The sequence below is a fragment of the Pangasianodon hypophthalmus genome, chromosome 23 (assembly GCF_027358585.1).
Source record: "Pangasianodon hypophthalmus isolate fPanHyp1 chromosome 23, fPanHyp1.pri, whole genome shotgun sequence".
Classification (NCBI taxonomy): domain Eukaryota; kingdom Metazoa; phylum Chordata; class Actinopteri; order Siluriformes; family Pangasiidae; genus Pangasianodon; species Pangasianodon hypophthalmus.
In genome coordinates, this window is record NC_069732.1 from 6727806 (window position 1) to 6747350 (window position 19545).

The 19545-nt window shown below is 38.8% G+C and overlaps 1 protein-coding gene across 17 annotated transcripts in view; it reads right to left on the bottom strand.

The window, feature by feature from the left end:
• The window catches only part of ptk2aa (protein tyrosine kinase 2aa), a 102670-nt gene that overhangs the window by 39300 nt on the left and 43825 nt on the right, over nucleotides 1-19545 (bottom strand). For all 17 annotated transcript variants that reach the window (XM_053228595.1, XM_053228592.1, XM_053228594.1 and 14 more), the window contains 5 exons: nucleotides 17955-18190; nucleotides 11172-11338; nucleotides 3413-3500; nucleotides 966-1045; nucleotides 807-869 (listed from right to left, as the gene is read on the bottom strand). In XM_053228595.1, coding sequence (XP_053084570.1) covers nucleotides 807-869; nucleotides 966-1045; nucleotides 3413-3500; nucleotides 11172-11338; nucleotides 17955-18158 — 602 coding nt within the window. In that variant the 5' untranslated portion in view covers nucleotides 18159-18190. The remainder of the gene's footprint in view (nucleotides 1-806; nucleotides 870-965; nucleotides 1046-3412; nucleotides 3501-11171; nucleotides 11339-17954; nucleotides 18191-19545) is intronic.

Consider the following 19545-nt stretch of genomic DNA (forward strand, 5'->3'; position numbering starts at 1 on the left):
CAAGAAGAATTTCATCCTCATTACAAATGGCAATCAGCTCCTTTATTCCTGAAACTCTCCAATTTTCAGGTGTAAAAACACACACAACAGATTATTAGCATTCTTGCCACTGACAACACACAAGGCTTGCCGATTACACCAATTTTATCTATGAGGAAGTTCATGGTCATATGTTTGACACAAACCTGCAACTCTAATTATTTACAGCACAGATGCTACACACATTCTCCTCCAGGCGTCACAGTGGCACATTATTCTTGACTCTTATTAAGCCTGGGATAGTGACTGCATGTTGACGTGTTTGACACTTCTCCCCTCAGGGTGTAGACGCTGCTGCACAAACATGGCTCACATTGTTTCTGCGCATACAGGATGTGGATCTCACTGTTACACAAGGACTAACAAGTAAACACAACACTGGATACAGAAAACAACCCCAAGAATCCTGAGAAGACTACTGAACAGCAGCACTATCATTAGCATCTGTGGAAAAGGGTTTCTTTCCATAATTACTAGGCTTTGTTAGTGAGTGGGACTGAGTGCCAGCGGCTAATTGGTAAACAGCATTAGAAAGGCGACAATTTAGTCAGTTGCCATTCGGTATTTCTGAGCACAGCCACATTATTATCTTCTCATCTGATGGACAGTCAGGATTCTCATGAGGGCTTCAGAGGTTAGTTTCAGGTGCTTCTCAAAAAGGTGGACTCTAGACAACGTTTTTAACACTCATGAATATAACAGTGTGAGTGTCTGACTGCATCTGCGAGCTGAGTGATGTTCAGTGTTTAATAAGTAAAGGTACTCACTCTAATAGCTCGTAGTTGGATTTCTTGTCCAAAGCATTTCCTCTCATTTCTCTGTAAAATCTCCTGAAAAGATCAGAGAGACAAATGAATTCATAATGCACTTCAGTAATTATTTAATACTGAATATGAAGCTGAAGAGAAATGTAAGGCAGAACCCACCTGATCTCAAGGCACCCCAGCTTGAGAGCGATGTCCTGGTCAACCTGATCGGCTATTTCCAACATGTAATCATTCTTCACCTGATAAAAAGGCAGAAAGAGACACACTACATTTTAGTATGACTTTAAAGCACAAAACTAGTGTCTTATTTTCAGAGGATAGTACTGTGAAACTCAGAGCTTTAAAGATCTTTAATAAACTTTTGGAACCTTTAATACATCTATATGACTAACATATGGACTTAAGTTTAATGAATTCACCAGATTCACATTAGTCAAGCAATTCCTTTCATCAAGGTATAAGTACTTAATCAGCACTGACTCCAGGCCTGACACATACATCTGCATTGTGCTTACACAGTGCAATAAAAGTGCAGAGTTCATAATAAAAAATACTGGCTAATAGAGCCACGGGGTGGACACAGACAGATTGCAAATCATGGCCATGTGGACCGAGCTTGTCTGAAAAGAGCAGATGTTTGCTGGTCTAATGGATACAAAAGACCAGGCGTGTTGTAGATTGTAGCCTTAAAAATGAAAGACACAGTAAACCATCATCCATTAAAACCCCTCACTGCACCATTACTCTATCAGAGGCTTTGTTTAATGAAGCTGGACACACCTGCTGTAGAGCAGCTAGACATATGTAACTGTAACAAACCCCTATTGTTCACATGATGGATGTGCTGAGCTGATTTTACACACAGTGTTTCTGCAGAGTTCAGTAGATGAAACAGATGAAATCACGTTAGTTCTCCTCATTATAATTCCGTCATTGATATTTAATTCATTGCATCCACATGTTGCAGTAAAACTTTTGTTGTAGGAAACTTAATCAACGACAGACTAGTGTGACGCATCTTGATGCAAAGCAGAGTTACTGTTACCACACCGAAGTTGATTAGATTCGAATAAAAACATGTTCTGAAGTGTTTTATTACTCTTATACCAGAGCACTTAGTAATAGTAACACTAAGCCAATAGAAACAATTTTTAATTTATCAAATCACACATTTTATCCATTTATGGCCAAGTTTAATAAACATCTACAAAACAAGTTAGTTCCTGTTATTACTTACATAACACAGTCACTCCCTCACCAACCTCTCTCTCTCTTTTTTTTATCTCTCTTGAAGTTAATAAGAAAAAACGCACCAAGAAACCGCCACGCCCTCTATCCTGACGACTTTTGTGTACAGGAAAACTAAGTTACAGCTTTACCTCTGACAGAACCTCCACAAAGTGCTGACTCCTTCCATACATGCTAAATAAACATCTCCTTACAGAAAACTTCACCACATCAATGACTGATTACACAGGTATTTTTGAATCTGTTTACGAGAAGCACCCTTCATACAAATCCCTGTGTAAACTGTTGCGACAGAAGCAATAGTGCATAAGGAGTGCATTAATATAAGCCTGAGGTTTCGCTTACAGTTAACACTAATCTCAGATCCATGCTGACCAATCAGAATGGAGAATTCAACAGCGCCGTGTTATAAACCGATTTAACACACACCCCGTTGTCATGGCACACACCTCCATCTGTCAGAGGGAGCCGTCCATTTCATGCCTGTTCATCCACATAATCTTAAATCCCTTAGTGTAAATCCACACACATGGTGGATCAGCACCCTCCAAAGTTCTGGCTCAGTTATCACACTAGATAACCGCAGGACTCACACACTTCCACTGCTAACTCTTTTCTAGTGACATGCTGCGTGAGCGGGTGCTTGTTTCTGAGAATCAGACCACGTTTTCATGAGGAGCGGGAATCTCAGGAGACCTCATGATTGCATTTGATTTGGATTCAGGATGCCACGTGATTAGAAATAGATTCTTTCATGCATCAAAGGATATTCCTTTTTTACATTTCTCTAAACTACAATCTTTTATTCCAGCATGATTATTATATCATGAACAAACACCAGGCTCAACATTAAGCTGATTCTTTGTTTGTAAACATTTTATCATCCAAATCCTTTAGCAGAACAGAGATATCAATAGACTGATGTATATATTTTTTTGCTTTTTTGCTTTTTATTCTGAATGTGTATCTTCTTAATGCAAGTTTGTTACCATTAGCAACATTTTATTTTGTTGCACTGATTATTTAGTTGCACTTGCCAGAAAAAAGTCTTTGAAGCACTGATCCATGATTGCAGCATTAATTTTGCTATTTAAAATAAATATTCATTGCTTTGTTTAACATAGGTGATGAAAGTAGTTTGACTTGTTGTCACGGTGATGAAATGACACCACCCACAAACACCTGATTCTTGCTCCCACACCAGCAGCATTTTGGTGTTGAAACAGAACCTACTTTCCAGCCTGAACTGGATCTTTTGCTGTGGAAAAACTCTTTCAGATAAAGCACCAGCTACAGAACTAGCCCCAGCATCTTATTGCTGAAAAAGTCTTCTCCTCTCTGTCTCTCTGCTGACCCACCTGCTGGTAGAAGAAATTCAGCGTTGGTTTGTCTTCAGTAAACTGATTCAGGAAGCCCTTTGGCAGGTAGCGGATCCGCAGCTCATACCTGAAAGAGGGACAGTGAGAGGAGGGATGGTGAAAAAGTGCAGCGTGTGTGGGAGTGCTGAGAGGAATTCATGGATCATCAAACTGACAGTAGTGTCTTATATTGTGCAACACAGAAACATTACAAATCAAATGCAAAAAACAGAGGGAAGAAGGGTCCTTCTTCCACACAGATTCTATTGGAAAGCATCTATATAAAGCATCTCTGGTCATAATGCTGCTACATAAGTCCTTCTCTCGACAACCCTTACAAAGATGAGGTAAGATGAACAGGAGCCTTGCTTGAAAGTACTAAATGCTTGATTTTTCAAGGTTTCAAGAGTGCAATTAACAAACAACTAAAAAGTATGTGAGTACATGAGACAAGAAAGTGGTGGATAGTACTGCCTGGTGTGCTTCTCTCCAACATACACTCACTCAATAACAAAACAGTCAGCTGCTTGTGAAAATGGTTAAGGACTTTTCTACTACAGCTGTTAAACTAAATCGTTAATGATGTAGCAGTGGAGCCTCCTGGTTTCTCATGACTCAGATCAGCCCATGACCCCACTCGCTGCCAGAAATAGCAATGTGGAGGAGTATATAATTATATTATTATATAAACCTAGGTTAGTGTAGGGAAGTCTCCATCCTGTCCCAAGCTGGGAAGCCTTACTCTAATCTATTACATGTGAAATAAATAATAAATCAAAAAAAAAAATTACACACATGAATAAGATGCAAGTTACCCAAAAGTAGCAGAGGCACAAGCATGATTAGAGCGTTCAATGCCAACTGAATCCATGCTGATGCAGTGAATGAAAATTGCTTGCCTTATTCTACATAGCAACCAGTGATTCAGTCATCAGATCATCCATCTCCATATGGTTCATCTCTGCATAAACGGCAATTCATTGTGTGAAAATCCCCCCGTCTAATGTTTCCCTTCACTGCAGAAACCAAGAATAAGAAGTCCTACACCATCCGACATCTGCACAGCATTCCCCAGGCCATAATCCCCTTAAACCAGCACTACATCCACACTCTCTGATAAGTGGTACATGTGCGCTTTATTGCAATAACAATCTCAGTGTAACCGCACAAAACACTTGCTTGATATTTAGTACCGTACTTTTTTATTGCATTATAAGATTGAACCATTTTTTCCAATTATCCACTATGTATATGATATAACAACCACTACATCATTTGCACACTGCGCTGTGTACTGCATTTTTGCACATTATTGGGCTTAGAGCATATTATTTATACTGCATTATAATGTTCTATTTAATCTATGTGAACCCAAACCAAAAGAAATTCCACTGCTAATAAAAGATTCTGAACCCGGCTGTCGGATCCATGATCACTTTCTCGTTCTCATATCACTAGATGTATTCCCATAAAAATCCCTTTGAGGACAGCTAAACAAAATAGTTGTGGGCAGGATTATACTTTACTCCTTAGTTTTAAGTCCGCCCAAACACTTAGATTTTACTGCTGCATTCAGCTTACCTCGGAAGCTATCCAGCTAAAATGTCTGTATGTTGCTGGATCTATACTAGTATATACTAGCGAATACTAGTAAATACAGTATAACACTCATTTAAAGGTAAGAAGTGCAACTTTGTTCTGAATCTGTCCAATGACAACGGAAATCTAATATTGCTAGCTACACCAGCAGCAGCCAGGACAAGAAGTCTGTGTGTGAGCAAGAGAGAGACTTTTTGTGAAGGTTTTCCAGTCATTACACTCCATAAGCGAGGTAATGTACAACAGACAAAAGGAGAAGATCTGGCTTGGCTTACCTAATCTGCGTCAGCAAAAGTCAATGTGTGTGCATGCGAAGATGACTCAGTCAGGGTGTGTTTAATGAAAGCTTGTGCATGCATGGGTAAATGTGTGTGTGTTTGTTCTGTCTCATTTTTTTGGCAGTGTAATTCACTAGAACTGATCCCACTTTGGCAGAGAGCTTGGTGATAAGTGCACTCTGGTGCTCCCTCTGCTGCCTCTTGCCAATCCAATGCTCGCTGAGGCTCCACACACCAAACCATTCTCTCAACACCCCCATCACCCCTGTTACTCTGATTAGAACCTTGGTCTTGGCCACGATGAATGCCTCTGGTGCTGCTCATGCAGTGAGAATGTACCACAAGAATGGACAATTATTGCTGTACGTGAGATGAGAAAAAACTGGCTGAAAAACAGGCACTTCACTATTCAGGGTGCCAACACACAATTACAGTCGGACTCTTCATGCTTCTTACTGCACCTTGATTTTTTCCAGTAGGACCACTTGGCACTTTTCCAGTATGAAATCATCAGTTTCATTCATTATGGAAGATCTTCACTACAAAAGGGTTAATGTAATTCCATTTGGACTGCCAGAACAAATTTCACCATTTGAATATTATACACACTTGCTTAATATTAACATATTTAAAAGAACATTTTAGTAACCTAAAACAAGTGTAAAAATATTTCCAAAGCTTTATCACATAGTGTAGAACAAATGCATGTCATTTATGCCACACTTCTACTCACCTGATTTTAAACTGTTCATCATCTTTAACTAAATACAAAAAAGAAAGTATTCACTATTAAAAGTGCTGTTACATGATACTTAACTTACAACTAGCATATTACCCCCCTTTCTGTAGATAAATCTCAAAGAGTGTTCTGCTTATCAACACAGGATCTATATTACACCCTGGTGAACATATACAGTAAAGTGCCTCGTTGTGTTTGAGAGTCTTAAATATAAAACAAACTAAAAAAAAAAACTGGCTTATTTGTGTGGAAGTGAGTTGCATGTAGTGTGCTTTCACATGGTGAAATATCAGTGACATAAAATATCAAATTCCTGTTTCCACAAAATATGAAGATGCATTTTTTTTTTTACCTGGATCTTAGGCAGAGCGAGATATTACAATGAAACCTTTACGCAGTGTAAAGTAATGGGCTGGCATACACCTATGTGAAAGATCATGACATTTTTGCATTAATGCAGAATCTTTCACAGCAGAATTATGATGCATCTGTGAATAGATTATATTATCCTCCCTATCATTTCTATCGTAACAACTTATACAGGAAATTGTATGGCAGATGCTCCACATAATCCAAGCCCAATAATAAACAGATTAAGAAAGAAAAGTTATTTAACAAAGCAAAAATGTCTTCTGTTAGGAGATGTTTTTTTATCGTTCATGGAAGGAGTCTCCAGTATCAGAACTTTGTAAAGCTTTTTTCTGCTATGGGAAATTCTTCAGGACAGAGGACTTGTGTGATTTCTCAGCAGCATGATAAACCATCTTATTAACTCTAAGAGAAAGTGAAGGAAAGAATGTTAAGGAATGACTATTTGTGGCTGGAAGTGACAACAGGAACTAACTTGCGGTTGTTCCACAATATTAAATGTAACTATAAACGGATAAAAAGTATTACATGTCAGTCTTTAATTTTAAAAATGTAACTGTTGGCAAATTGCTGTGGTATAAGAAAGATAATCTAATGAGCTGCTATGGTAAAGGTTTAATACCACAATGGGACTGAGGCTGAAACCCGGTAGGACGTAAGGTGATGTAATCATCCCCGGATGCCCACTTAAACTGGGGACATCATAAAAATAAATAAGTCCATTTTGGAACTATTAGCAGTGCAGCACTTAAGCCTATGGGGGCTGGAATTAGGGAAGTCTAAAGAGGCTCCTCATGTTCCTTTGAGATTAAAGCACATTGTCCTTTGGTAATGACACCATTCCCTAACCCCGAGGTCTCCAAGGTTGCGTGGCACTTTTCCACCCATCCACACAAAGACGAGACAAAGACCCATCAACACCTATGGAAAACTGAGCAGTGTGTGTGGCTGTGCAGATGTGCTGAGGGGACTTCTCCTGACGTTTCTCCTGCATCTGAATGTAACCACAGTCTGCTGGAGGATGACCTCACCTGGCTGACATGCTCAGACAGCAGTCAGAATTCAACACGTGTTGCCCTGAGGGTTTGTTTTCTCGAACAAGCATTGTGTGTCAGCACAAATTCATCGACAGCGTTTTCATGCTCCGACTCATCCTTTTTATCTCAGCGTACCCCCGGGGCCATGACTGACAAAAACATGTGTTTGATTTATAAAAAAAAAAAAAAAAGACAAACTGGAAAGGAGTGATAAATGTGCAGGGAGGAAGCAGAATAATTAATGTTTAGAGTGAATTCAGCAACATTATAGTAGACAGACTTTTATATTTTCGTTTTAACAGAGGTTTCTATTCATCCAAGCTTTTATGTTTTTAATACAAAGTTCCATTTTGTGGAACTGTGCTGCTGAATCTGGCTGTATCATGATGCATTAACATAACTGTTTTTCAGCATAGAAGTAAAGAATAGAGACCATAAAGGAACAATAACAGGTGGGACACCATACTGCACGTTTACACACTCTGAATCTCAATTAATGTTAACAAACTGATCTATCAGGCAGAATCTAAACCAGAAAATACTTGTCTCTGCAAATCAGTTCATTAAAATATGATCAATAGCATCAAATTCTATACTCAAATCCAACAAAACCAAAACGAACACATCTGACACAAAGCATTGCTACGTTGATTGCCGATTCTGTACTGCTACTTCTGGAAACCAGGCTGAAATACATCAGGATTGTTGTTCCAACCTGAACACGCTGTTTGGTGACGTCTTTCTCCAAAATCATACATAGGAAACATGTTAAAGAGAATGGACGGGTATTTGAAGTTAGACATCAATCCCAGAAAAATAACACAATTATAGTCATCATAATGAGGAAATAAATGGGAGATTGGAAAAGATGAGCAACATTTATTTAATTTTCTCAGGAAAAAAAAATCTTCCTTTGTTCCTATTAGATACAGACAGATAAAACAGAAGTAGGGAAATGAAGAAGAACACAATGACATCAGCTTTGAGAGAAAGGCAAAAGATTTCTCATGGCTTAACTGAACCCCTGCTTTGCTCTTATAAATGACATCACTACCCATTTAAAGGTTTCCTTTAATGATATTCGCCGACTCAGTTTGCAGACTGTGTTTGGACTTCCAAAATGGTATCAGTGGCCTTCATGATCACTAGACTGCTCCTCATCTACTTTAACAGCACAGTAAATGTGTGTGCCTTCACACAAAGCCATTGAAAACAAAGCCAAGTCCTGAGTGGCATGGAAATGAAACAGCTGATGATTAAAAGACCTCCGACTCTCTGAGGTACGGTAAAGCTAACAAAGCGTGTTATAGCTGATTTGAGGTGGGTGAAAAGAAGGTACAGCTGGCTAGCAGAGCCTGAATAAGTGCAGTTTGGGAAGCAGTAATGGTACATTGTCTGAAGAGGCTTACATAGAGAAGACGATGTACAAAATGCCATCTGTGAGATGGTGCGTGTATGCCATGACCTAATGGCAGACACATTGTCCAGTTGGTCCAGTGACAGTTCAAGTACTGATCACTATTCTGTACACTACAATGGCAATGCTGTTGGCACAGGTGCTGTAAACACAAATCACAGTTATACTCAATGCTCCATTTGTGTGCTCAATATAACAGACCTGCTCACAACAGTACCCCTCAACACTTCATTTTAAACCATTAATATATACGAAAATAAAACTACTGCTCAGGGAATGTCTCTATACCCTCATTCAAAACGAATACACACACACACACACACACACACACACACACACACTTAGAAGTCAGTTACAACTCTCTGTCTGCCGCAGTGCCACAACTGCCGGCTGAATCACCATGACGACGAGGGAAGACTGCTACTCATCTTCAGGGAGGATGGGATAGATTTGTGCACACACACACACACACACACACAGATTCTTTTGTTTAGCTTTAATTAAAAGTAAAAATAAAAATGCAGAGACTATTTTCACCCAGGTAAATGTGACTGACGTCAGCCGTGCCTCTTGGTTGCATACACAAACCAGGAGACTAGAGTGATTTTTTTTTTTTACTAAAATGTTGTTTTGTGCTGTTGGGTATCAGAATCAGAAAAGCGTTCATAAACAGAGCTGTTTTTACCACATACTATCAAATCAGACACCTTTCCAAGCCAACAGAAGAAGGCGGTTGTGGTTACAGGCAATTAGAAAGGATAACTGGTGAGAAGAGCTCTGTCTCTGCCGCAGCAAATCTTCTCAGCTAACTGTCATATCAACGAAGTTGGCAGGCTAACTAAGAATTTAACAGGCTTAGCTTTCTACTTAGCTAACATGCCTAATTTATATTACTTTAACAAACCTACATAGCTCATCTAAAATCTACATCAAGAAACTAATGTCAAATAGATAGCTAGGTCATGTTCTTACTGAGGAGTTGCCTATAATGGACATGTTTTACTAGCTAACTTTGTTCAGCTTACAAAAGAGTTTATGGTACTCGTTTTGGTTGGGCAGCACCTCAGCTTTCAGTGCACGATGTCAGCGAACGACGTCCTCAATGTTGTAATAGTAAAACACTGAATGTGAAAGTGCACGCAAACAACTAAACTGTAAGGCTCAGACTTACATGCCTTCAATTTCTCTCTAGTATAAACATTCAGAGTTTCAATGAGATATCTATATATGTCCAAAAACTGCATTGAATCATCTAGCCACTGACAGGATGCCAAGCCATGAGGATCATCTAGAGTTACAACATTTAAAAAGTGTTAGTTTAGCTGAATAGGACTCCCTGTCTTTTAGTACTAATTAGTGATAATAAGTGGACAATGTTTTAGGTAATGTCAAAACATTCATTTAGCTAATGAATAATAGATTCTTCAGTCAGATTATAACCAAGCAGTGTCAGGTTGCTAGGCTACGCGGGTCTTTTTGTTTCGCACATCTCTTTTTGTTTACAAACACTAAAGGGGTCTGATATAACAGTCTATAATATATAAACAGTCTACATTATTACTTAGCTTACTACATGATAAGGTTAAAACCAGAAGGCAAATTCACTAGCTAGTTAGCCTGCTAACAAACATGGCTACTGGCTTTAATTACACAGTGCAGTAGTCAGCCTAATATTGGCCGGCAAACTAGCAAATTTGGCTAGTTACTACCATCTAATACAAAGCAAGTGCACTAAATTCTAATAATAGTAAGATAGAATGCAATGTATTAACATAGTAATAATGTGCACTGCTGTATTTAGATAGCTATCTATCTTAGTTAAAGTGCATAAACTATTATATTGTGTAAACAGAAACAGTATTTTATGCTAAGTAGCAGGCTAAATCCTAAAGAAGTTAAGAAGGTTGTAATTTGCTGATCAAATTTGACTTGTCGAATTTTGTTTAAGTGTTTAAATGACTGTAGTGCTATGCAATATTATTTACATCTGGATCCAATTATAGTAGGTACACTAAAATACTAACTTGCTGCACACAGTAATTTAGAATTGATAAATATTCTGCAAAATCAATTTTAAATACTTCTATTTTGCTTTACAAAAAATAAAAGCCCCCTTTCAAGCCCTTACAGTCTGACAAGAAACAACAGGAAAAATAGATGCTGGCCTTTTCCAAAATATGTTTTGAGTGTCTAGTACATTTCACATGAGAGCAGTGACGCTTAACCCTATTCAAATGTGCCATTTCCAAAACAAATGATCCACCATAGACTTTTCCTGGCAGGTGTCATGGAGAACGTGAGATGTGTGCATGTGGTTCACCTCCACTCATCCTGTGATCGGTTCTGCTCGTATTTCTCCCTCACGTGGGACACACCCATGTCAGGGTGGAGCCAGTGGACCTCTCCTGATTGGACGTGGCTGAGGCGGATGCCGAAACATGCCACACATTTCACCTTGTGGATGTCCAAGATCTTCTGTATGATCCCCTGAGAAGCAAGAACACACACATTCAGGTTAACACTATTACTTAGGATATTTTGGTGAGTAGTATAAATAGATACAATTATATAAAAAAAAAAAGACGCTGATGAAAATTTATTGAGCAACTGTACATACTTTGTGGCTGGTTAAAAATAATCATGTACACAACAACATCTGACCAACAGCTGTGCACTGCCACAGCACCAAATTACAACAATCATAATTATGCCATTTTGACTATTGGTCTCTCAAATCCAAACAAACAAAATGAAGATGAATAGCTGCACTGGGAAACAACTGGTTTGGATTCATTACATAAATCCTTTAAACAGGATACATATGCTAGAAACATGTGTTACTGTTGGACTGGTTTATAGCGCAGTACCTCTTGATAATTCACAGTCATTTATTTATTTATTTTTTAACATTCTCTGGTTATAAATAACCAGAACAACATAATAAACAACATAAAAAAAAAATGTAAATACCATATGTGTGATGGTTTAAGTTTATAAAATAATCCATGTAACTTGTACAATTTGAATTTAAGTCAAATGAGTGATGCATTTACATTTCCATAAACGTGCTGATATAAACTTTTGGTATTGTATTTTGAGAATGTTTCCTATAACAGCGCATGTTTAATTCCTCTTATTCCACAGCAATTTGGCAATGATTAAAATTTTTATGTATTAAAGAAATACACATGCTTTTTATCCTTTTATAGTTAATGTTGTGAAATAGCCATGAAAAAAAAAGACAGACACAAATCTGTGAAGTCGTATCTAATATTTAATCCAGTATCTACCTACAGAAGAATTAATGCAATATAAAAGAAACACTGCTGTTCCCTTAATGCACTGGAAATAAACCAGCTCACAGAGAGACATGGGTGACATCACATAAGATGACATCAGCCATGCTGAAGCTGAGGTCGGAGACCACCAGGCTGACAGAGCGAGTGACACTATCGCTGTGCTGTTGGCTCCAGAGAGTCGGGTGGGTTGATGTAGAGCTTGCTCTCGATGAGGATTGAACACCCACACACTCTGCTGTTCCAATAAGCACACAGTTCCCTCACCCTGCCCCCTTCCTGACCACATTACACGCTACAGCAGTCAGTCACTGGGCCAGGATCAGAGATAATCCACAAGGAAGCTTACTGCTGAAGAATAAATCTTGGCCTGACTGACTGGTGTCAATAAATCAAAGTGGCTGTATGGACTGAAAACCTGACAGGCAATATAAAGGCTCTTGAGTTTAACAGCATTACATTTTGAGTTTGTTCAGCCTCGACCTCCAGTGTGCCTGTCAGATGAGACAGCTCGTCTCAGAGTGAAAGCCTGCTGCTCTCTCTCACGTGTGTGTCTGGATTTCTGTTACAGTAGCACTAAATGCAAACCTCTCCCTGAAACACACACATGAGCTCTATCTACACTGACAGCTCACACCAAACACTCCACACCATGGCATATTCATGACATTTCATCCCCATGGCAGACCCCCAGGGTTCGACTGTGACCCATTTTCACACTGTAACGACACACCAGACCGCCAGCATCTCTGAGGAGGAGTCTGATCTCCACTAAAAGTGAGAAAAAAATCCATTTGAATTGTGAATGAACAGCAGTGAAATGCTCTAGTAAACCTTTCTTGCAGAAGAAACTTTGCATAAATTATATGTTTTCTTATAAAAAATGCCTACAAAGAGACTAGCCATACTTAAAAACACATTAAACATATTATAAAAGGTTCCCAACCTTAGGGTCAGCAAAGTTAACGATTTTGCAGTGTTTTTTCTTTTCATCTTTTTTTCCCCCAAAACATTTACCACATCTGTAGTAAAGGAGTAATTCTGACAAATAATATCAAAACAAGTCCCGATACTGAGAAAAGTATAGGACTCAATTAACTCAAACTTCAACTCAAACTTGAAAAAAAAAAATATTTGTAAATTTTTCATAAGTATTTGTAAATGAAGATGTAATTCAGTATGATATGTTCTTTTAGAGATGGGATTATAATTTCAAGGGAATACAATTGTGATTACATGCTACCAACAACATACTCAAGATACATAAAATGTTTCCATCTGGTCGTACACAGATACTTTGGGAAAGCGTAATTAACCAGATAAAATGCCACAGGGTCAGCTTTGGTAGTGTTCATGTCTTAGAACTTTATTCTTACAGTATAATGGTTGTAGTTTTTAAATTGAGTTGTATAATCATATCCTTTAATTGCTTACTGATGGCATTCTACTATAAGTAAACAGTTCTTCAGTTACTTTCTCAGTATAGGAAAACGTGTAAGAATTTTTCTCTTAAACATTCTGCTTTTAATCCAACCACACTTTAATCCAATAAGATGAGGACTTATTCACAAATAATGCAGACACCATTCAAGAACATGGATTAAGGCTTGTATTAATTGTATTAATAAAACATGAACCATGCACAAGCTGTGTCATTTAATAACTCAACTACAACTATTAAAAAAAGGAAAATGACAGGAAACTAATTTCAGAATAGTGGGCAGCCAGTTGAGCAATTATAAGCCAAAACCAAAAATTATAGAAGATAAATTATCCCAGCAAAGCTAAATTAATAAAAACCTGCAGGTGTACCAAAGACCAGAACAACTCCAATTACACAGATGGATTATTGAGCATGGCTTTGGCAGGATTTCATGTTCGAGTATTAGTAGTCGGTGGTAGGTTAATGTCTCTCTCGTGTGTCTGTGGAATCGTGTGTGTGCGTGTGTTTGGAAGGCAGGGTGGTACTCATTACACATTAGCCTAATTAAAGAGTACACAAACGCATTGGGCTATAGCCTACATTTCCATGTTTGTTCCATTTCTTGCATCGGTTCATGCCTTTCTCTGATTAAATTACAATTCTGGACACTCTTCAGGATGGTGATATTAAACATTCCATCATCATGACCATTTCCGCACTTGAGGGCAGCATGCATGCAGCATGTAGTCAAATCCCACTGAATACATGAATAAAATAATAATGTGTGATCGTTTGCAGTATTGCTTAATTAGGAATAAAAACAATTAGCCTCCAAAACATTAAAATCCCATTACATGCTGCCAGCAATGCAGCAAACTGCACTACAGTTTGCGATGCCTTGGTGGGATAGAAATTGTCAAACAGAGCTGAGTCTTGAGTCTCTCAGTTACTTTGAGACAATCTGTATGTACAATCTTGTCATAAACAATTCAGTCATAAAACATAATCATAAAACGTACACTATTACACTATATAACTACAGCTGGCCATTATGCAACAAATTCATCAATCGTACAGAACAAATTCTACATTACCTGAGGGTAAATTCACACCACAACCATTTCTGAAGTCGTAAATCTCATGCCTGTCTCACAGAGACTTTCATTTTAACCGTTTTAATCCTCACTTTCATGGCTGTCAAAACGAGACTCCATCTGACCTCTGTTTTTTATACTCAGTCTATTTTTAAACAGTCGAAAGCCTGAATGAAGTGTAAAGTCCATAGAGATCCATTTAAATCACACACTTTTTATGTGCTGGGAAATGTATTTAAAATTATAGTCTAGAACAGGGATTGTCAACTGTCAACCATCAGCCGTGATCCAGATGCAGACCCAGCAAAGCATTTCAGCAAACTGAACCAAGCACAAAATAACAAAATACAAAAAAATTGTGGCTGTGACTAAAGGCTGATTTATACTTGCTGTTAACTACAGGCATGCAAGATGGCTCTCGTGCATATCCTGCGCTTGTTTGGCGCTTCACTTGTGCACGTTCTCAGAAATGAACGTTGACGTCTGCGTGGTGCAATACCAACGTAAACAGTGGAGGCAGTATAGCACCATGTGACGCTGTGTCCCGCAGCTGACTAAACAAACTAACTAAATGTTGTGTCTTAAATCGCATACTTATGTACTATTCTAGACCGTTACCGAATACTAATGCCTTAACGGTTTTCCTATTACAATTACTGTTTGAATTTTAGAAACCTCTTAAACCTACCAAAAGGTCTGTTTTGTCCTCAGGAGTTTCAAGATTAGTAAATATTTCTGAATGTACAGTGGGTGTTTTTGATTTGAGACGTAGATCATTACAACAATCACGCAGACGACAAAGTTTTAAAGAGAAACAGAGCCAGTCAGTGTGTTTGACATCACTGTGCATGAAATCACTAAACATTACAGGTTGACTTGGAAACGAGATGGACTGAAATGTTTTGGATCTGATGTGCCATCTAGTGGATTACACTCTAAATCCTCCAGATTTATATAAGATACACAATCGAGTATGTGAACAACGTTGCTCGAGTAGCAGCTGCACACACACATACATGTGGGGAAAATGAAGTATACTTGAACCTTAAATCATATATGTTTGAAATGCCAGACAGTTTGTGCCATAGGGCTTTCCAAGGGTAATATACTCATATAGATGGGGAAAAATATTTAAGGTGTTCATATCCATGTGGAGATTTGACCAAGAATGATACAGAAACCAGCCAGACAAAAGTCAGAAGGCAAGAGGCTAAGGCCCAGCCATCACACAGCACACACTCACGTACACACACACCTACACATATATAGGACCTAATCAAGATTGAATCAGTCTAATAACTTAGCCACACTGTGAACTTGTTAGCTTTGGCAACGTGCAAATAAGCATATAGATTACGAGACAACTTGAGCCAAGTTCTTTCAGACGAGCATGACTACAGGAACCAGATTACTCCCCTGTTCAGCTAATCAACTCCCTTCCCTGCGTAAATCCAGACGGATGATTCCCTACAGCGAAGCCACCAGACTATTAAGTTCACTTAAAGGCTTATATAACAGTGAAATATACAGAACTTAAAGGGTGATAAAACCCCACAGGTTGAATACACACTGTGTGGACGTGGCAGTGTGCGATTACAGGCACTGATTAAGGCTCGGGTGAAAACGAGACATGTGAGAATCCATCAGGGACTGTCACAGGAAGAGGAACAAGATGTTAATCCGCCCAGCGGATGGGAAGCCTGCTGATCAATAGAGCATCTGCTCCAAAACAGACTTGACTTGCTTTTACAGAGCCAGGAAACAGAGTGGCTAATGAATTCAATACTTCAGATCTCAGGATTTAGGGGGGGAAATAAGACTTTCTTGGACAGAGGCTCAAGAGATTAGAGCTTCAAAAAGGTTCTGCGACACTCATTAACCTGGAGAGAGACAGAGTATAGCACGGCGTGTCTCCATACACAGATGCACATTTGTCACCTCAGCTCGTAATTAACAAACTTTGAACCTTGAGAACACTAAAATTACAGTTGTGTGGAACACTAGTTTAGATGTAGGGCAGATTGAATTGATGGGAAATGGGAAAGTGCACAGTGAGGAGTTGATCTAATTGAGTACATTAAATAATTGATGTCCAATGTGGCTCGGTTCCACAGACTCCAATTCTCTTCTGCATTTTTCCCCCAATCTGGACACTGACGAGACAATTCACTAAAACATATGCCATGGTAAACAATAATCAAGTAATGGATTCTTGTATGAATGTGTGTATGTGTTGCTATCATGCTGCTTGGCACACTGACTCCAAGACTAATTTCCCACTTGAGGACAGTAAAGTCCGTTCCATTCCATAACATAACATTTCACTGTACTCGACTCCATTTTATTCTATTCCATTCCATACAATTAAATTGCATTCCATTCCATTATACCAATGCACAGTATCCGACTCCATTTTATTCTGTTTTATTCCATTATATTGCACTCTACTCCATTATATTCTATATAATTCCTCTCCATAACACTACATTTTATTCTACATCATTCCTTTCTATACCATTCCTTTCTATACCATTCCACTCCACTGTATTAAACTCCATTTCATTCTATACCATATCACACCATTCCATTCAATTCCACTGTATCCCACGCCATTTTCCCCGATTCCATTCCAACAACTTCCTTCCAACCCCATATTTAGTGCAAGGTCTAAAGGGTTAACCGTGCATTACACTGGAAGTGATATTTTTATTTATTTATTTATTTTTGCCTCATGTTGCTCAGATTGCTCAGATGGTCACTAGTAAAGCTTTCCTATCTCAGGTTACTGTTGGTTGCTATAGTTTCCCTTGTAGCACCTTTTGAGTGTTACAAGTTGTGCAGCAACTACATAGTCAGCTACAGAACATAAGCAAAACCACTCATTTGAACCTAAATCAAGTGGCTCCCCACTGAAAACAAAATTCTGAAGGAAAACCTAGTGTCAGAATGTACTGAAAAAGATTTTTGCCCTTTGTAGCCACTGCTGTCTATTTATGATGAAAACCAACACTAGTCTATTTTGGTAAACACTTTAAGACTGTAACGTGTCATAAAGTGTCACCAGCTGGTTTAGAAACTGACTCCTCACTATGAATATAAAGAATTAAAAAAAACAAAAATAATTCATTTGTTAAAAATGAATGACTACCACCTGTTTAGTGACATTGTCTTGTTGCCGTTGTGAACTCAGAGTCAGAGTGAGGCAGAGTGATTCTAAAAGCCTGTTCATTTTTTCATTTCGATTTTTTCCCCACTCTCTGATGTGAAAGGCTCCGTGCGTTCTCTCTTACCCGGACATCGGTGGCGTCTCCGTGGCGGATGTTGCTGCACCACGTGCTGTGTTCGCTATGCTCGCTCTTGCTCTCAAAGTGGTGGATGACCTTGAGGACTCGGTCAGGGGCAGGGGTGGAACGCTCTGTTCCCCCGCTGAGCCGAGACTTGACCCCCCCGCCCACGCCGTGGCTCAGGCTGGGCTCCAGGTACGCCGTCGCCATGCCTTTACTGTACGCTAGGTGTCTGTCATATTCTGTACAGGAGTGGGGGAGAAAAAAAGAAAGACACCCACAGTTAGTACCACAAGGTTATTTCTGTGCTTATTAATTACATCATTACTATTTGAGACCTTGCCTTACTATGGACTGCTTTGCATTTCAATTTACTCAGCCCTAATCCCTGCCCACTTGGTTACGGATGTTTCATCAAACAAGTTTGAGTCCAGCTTGTTAAGCGAGTTTTTAACAAAGCAGAAAAATAATTCTCCAATATGCCTTTGAGGGCAAAATCCGTAATACAGTCTCAGATCAGGATTCATGCCCTAAAAGGATAATAACTGAAAGTAAAGCCTCCATCCTCCATGAGAAGCCTCATCAACTAGAGATTCATATAGAAGACACTGAAATAAAAGAGCAGCATTGTTCCTGCGCTGCAGGGAGGGAAATGTCTGATTATATGCATTTTGAGGAAAAAGTTTAGTGCATGCACTGCTGGTTATTGTTAATTATTTCCAGTAACAGCTAGCAAACAGTGATTAAGCTGTCAGTGTTCTTTGTTTTAGTTATATAATGACACTAAATTCAAGGCGTTAACAATAATAAAGAAAGTCTTTGCTAGCTGTATTTGCATGTTAATCGCATTTTAGAGCAGACATTCATCTTAAGCTGGTCCTCCACGATGTTTAATCTCTGTCCCTGTGTCTGGAAATAAGTATTTTATCTTTCCTACCCTAAACATTTGGGATATCAGTACCTGTGCCTAGGTACAGTTGCTAAGCTAGGATTTGCCAATTGCTGTTTAGGGAAAGAGTATACTCAAAGCTTTCCTGGATGTATATGGGTATAATAACCTGCATAAGTGAGATCGAAATATATCGAAGTGCAAGGGCTACGTCAGCAAGGAAGTGGTTCTAACACTTCAATCAGCATACATGAACTCAACAGGCAGAATCGTGGACACTCCACACATCTGTCCACAGCTGTGCAAGCAATTCTCTCATAGTGCTTAAACACTGTTTACTGCATTATAGTTTAGTAACACTACAAAAACAAAATGCAGACTCAAAACACATTTCAGCATTGCTCATTTTCTCTGCATGGGAAATCTGGCATTACACACACCACAAGCTTGTGTGAGACTTTATAAAGCAGAAGTTTTATTTGTCCTACGAGTAAAGAATGAAACCTTAAACACATTGCTTTGTGAGAAACATGGTTTAAAAACAGGGTGGGGTGAAACACTGATTTTATTTATACTGTGCAGCAGGCCAAGTCCTTACCCTTATCACACTATGATACTTTAGATCAGGTCTTGCTTTGGACTGTAATGTTTTGTTTATTAATATACAGCGCGCTGTACGTTGAAAGATTCTGATCTTACATCATTCTT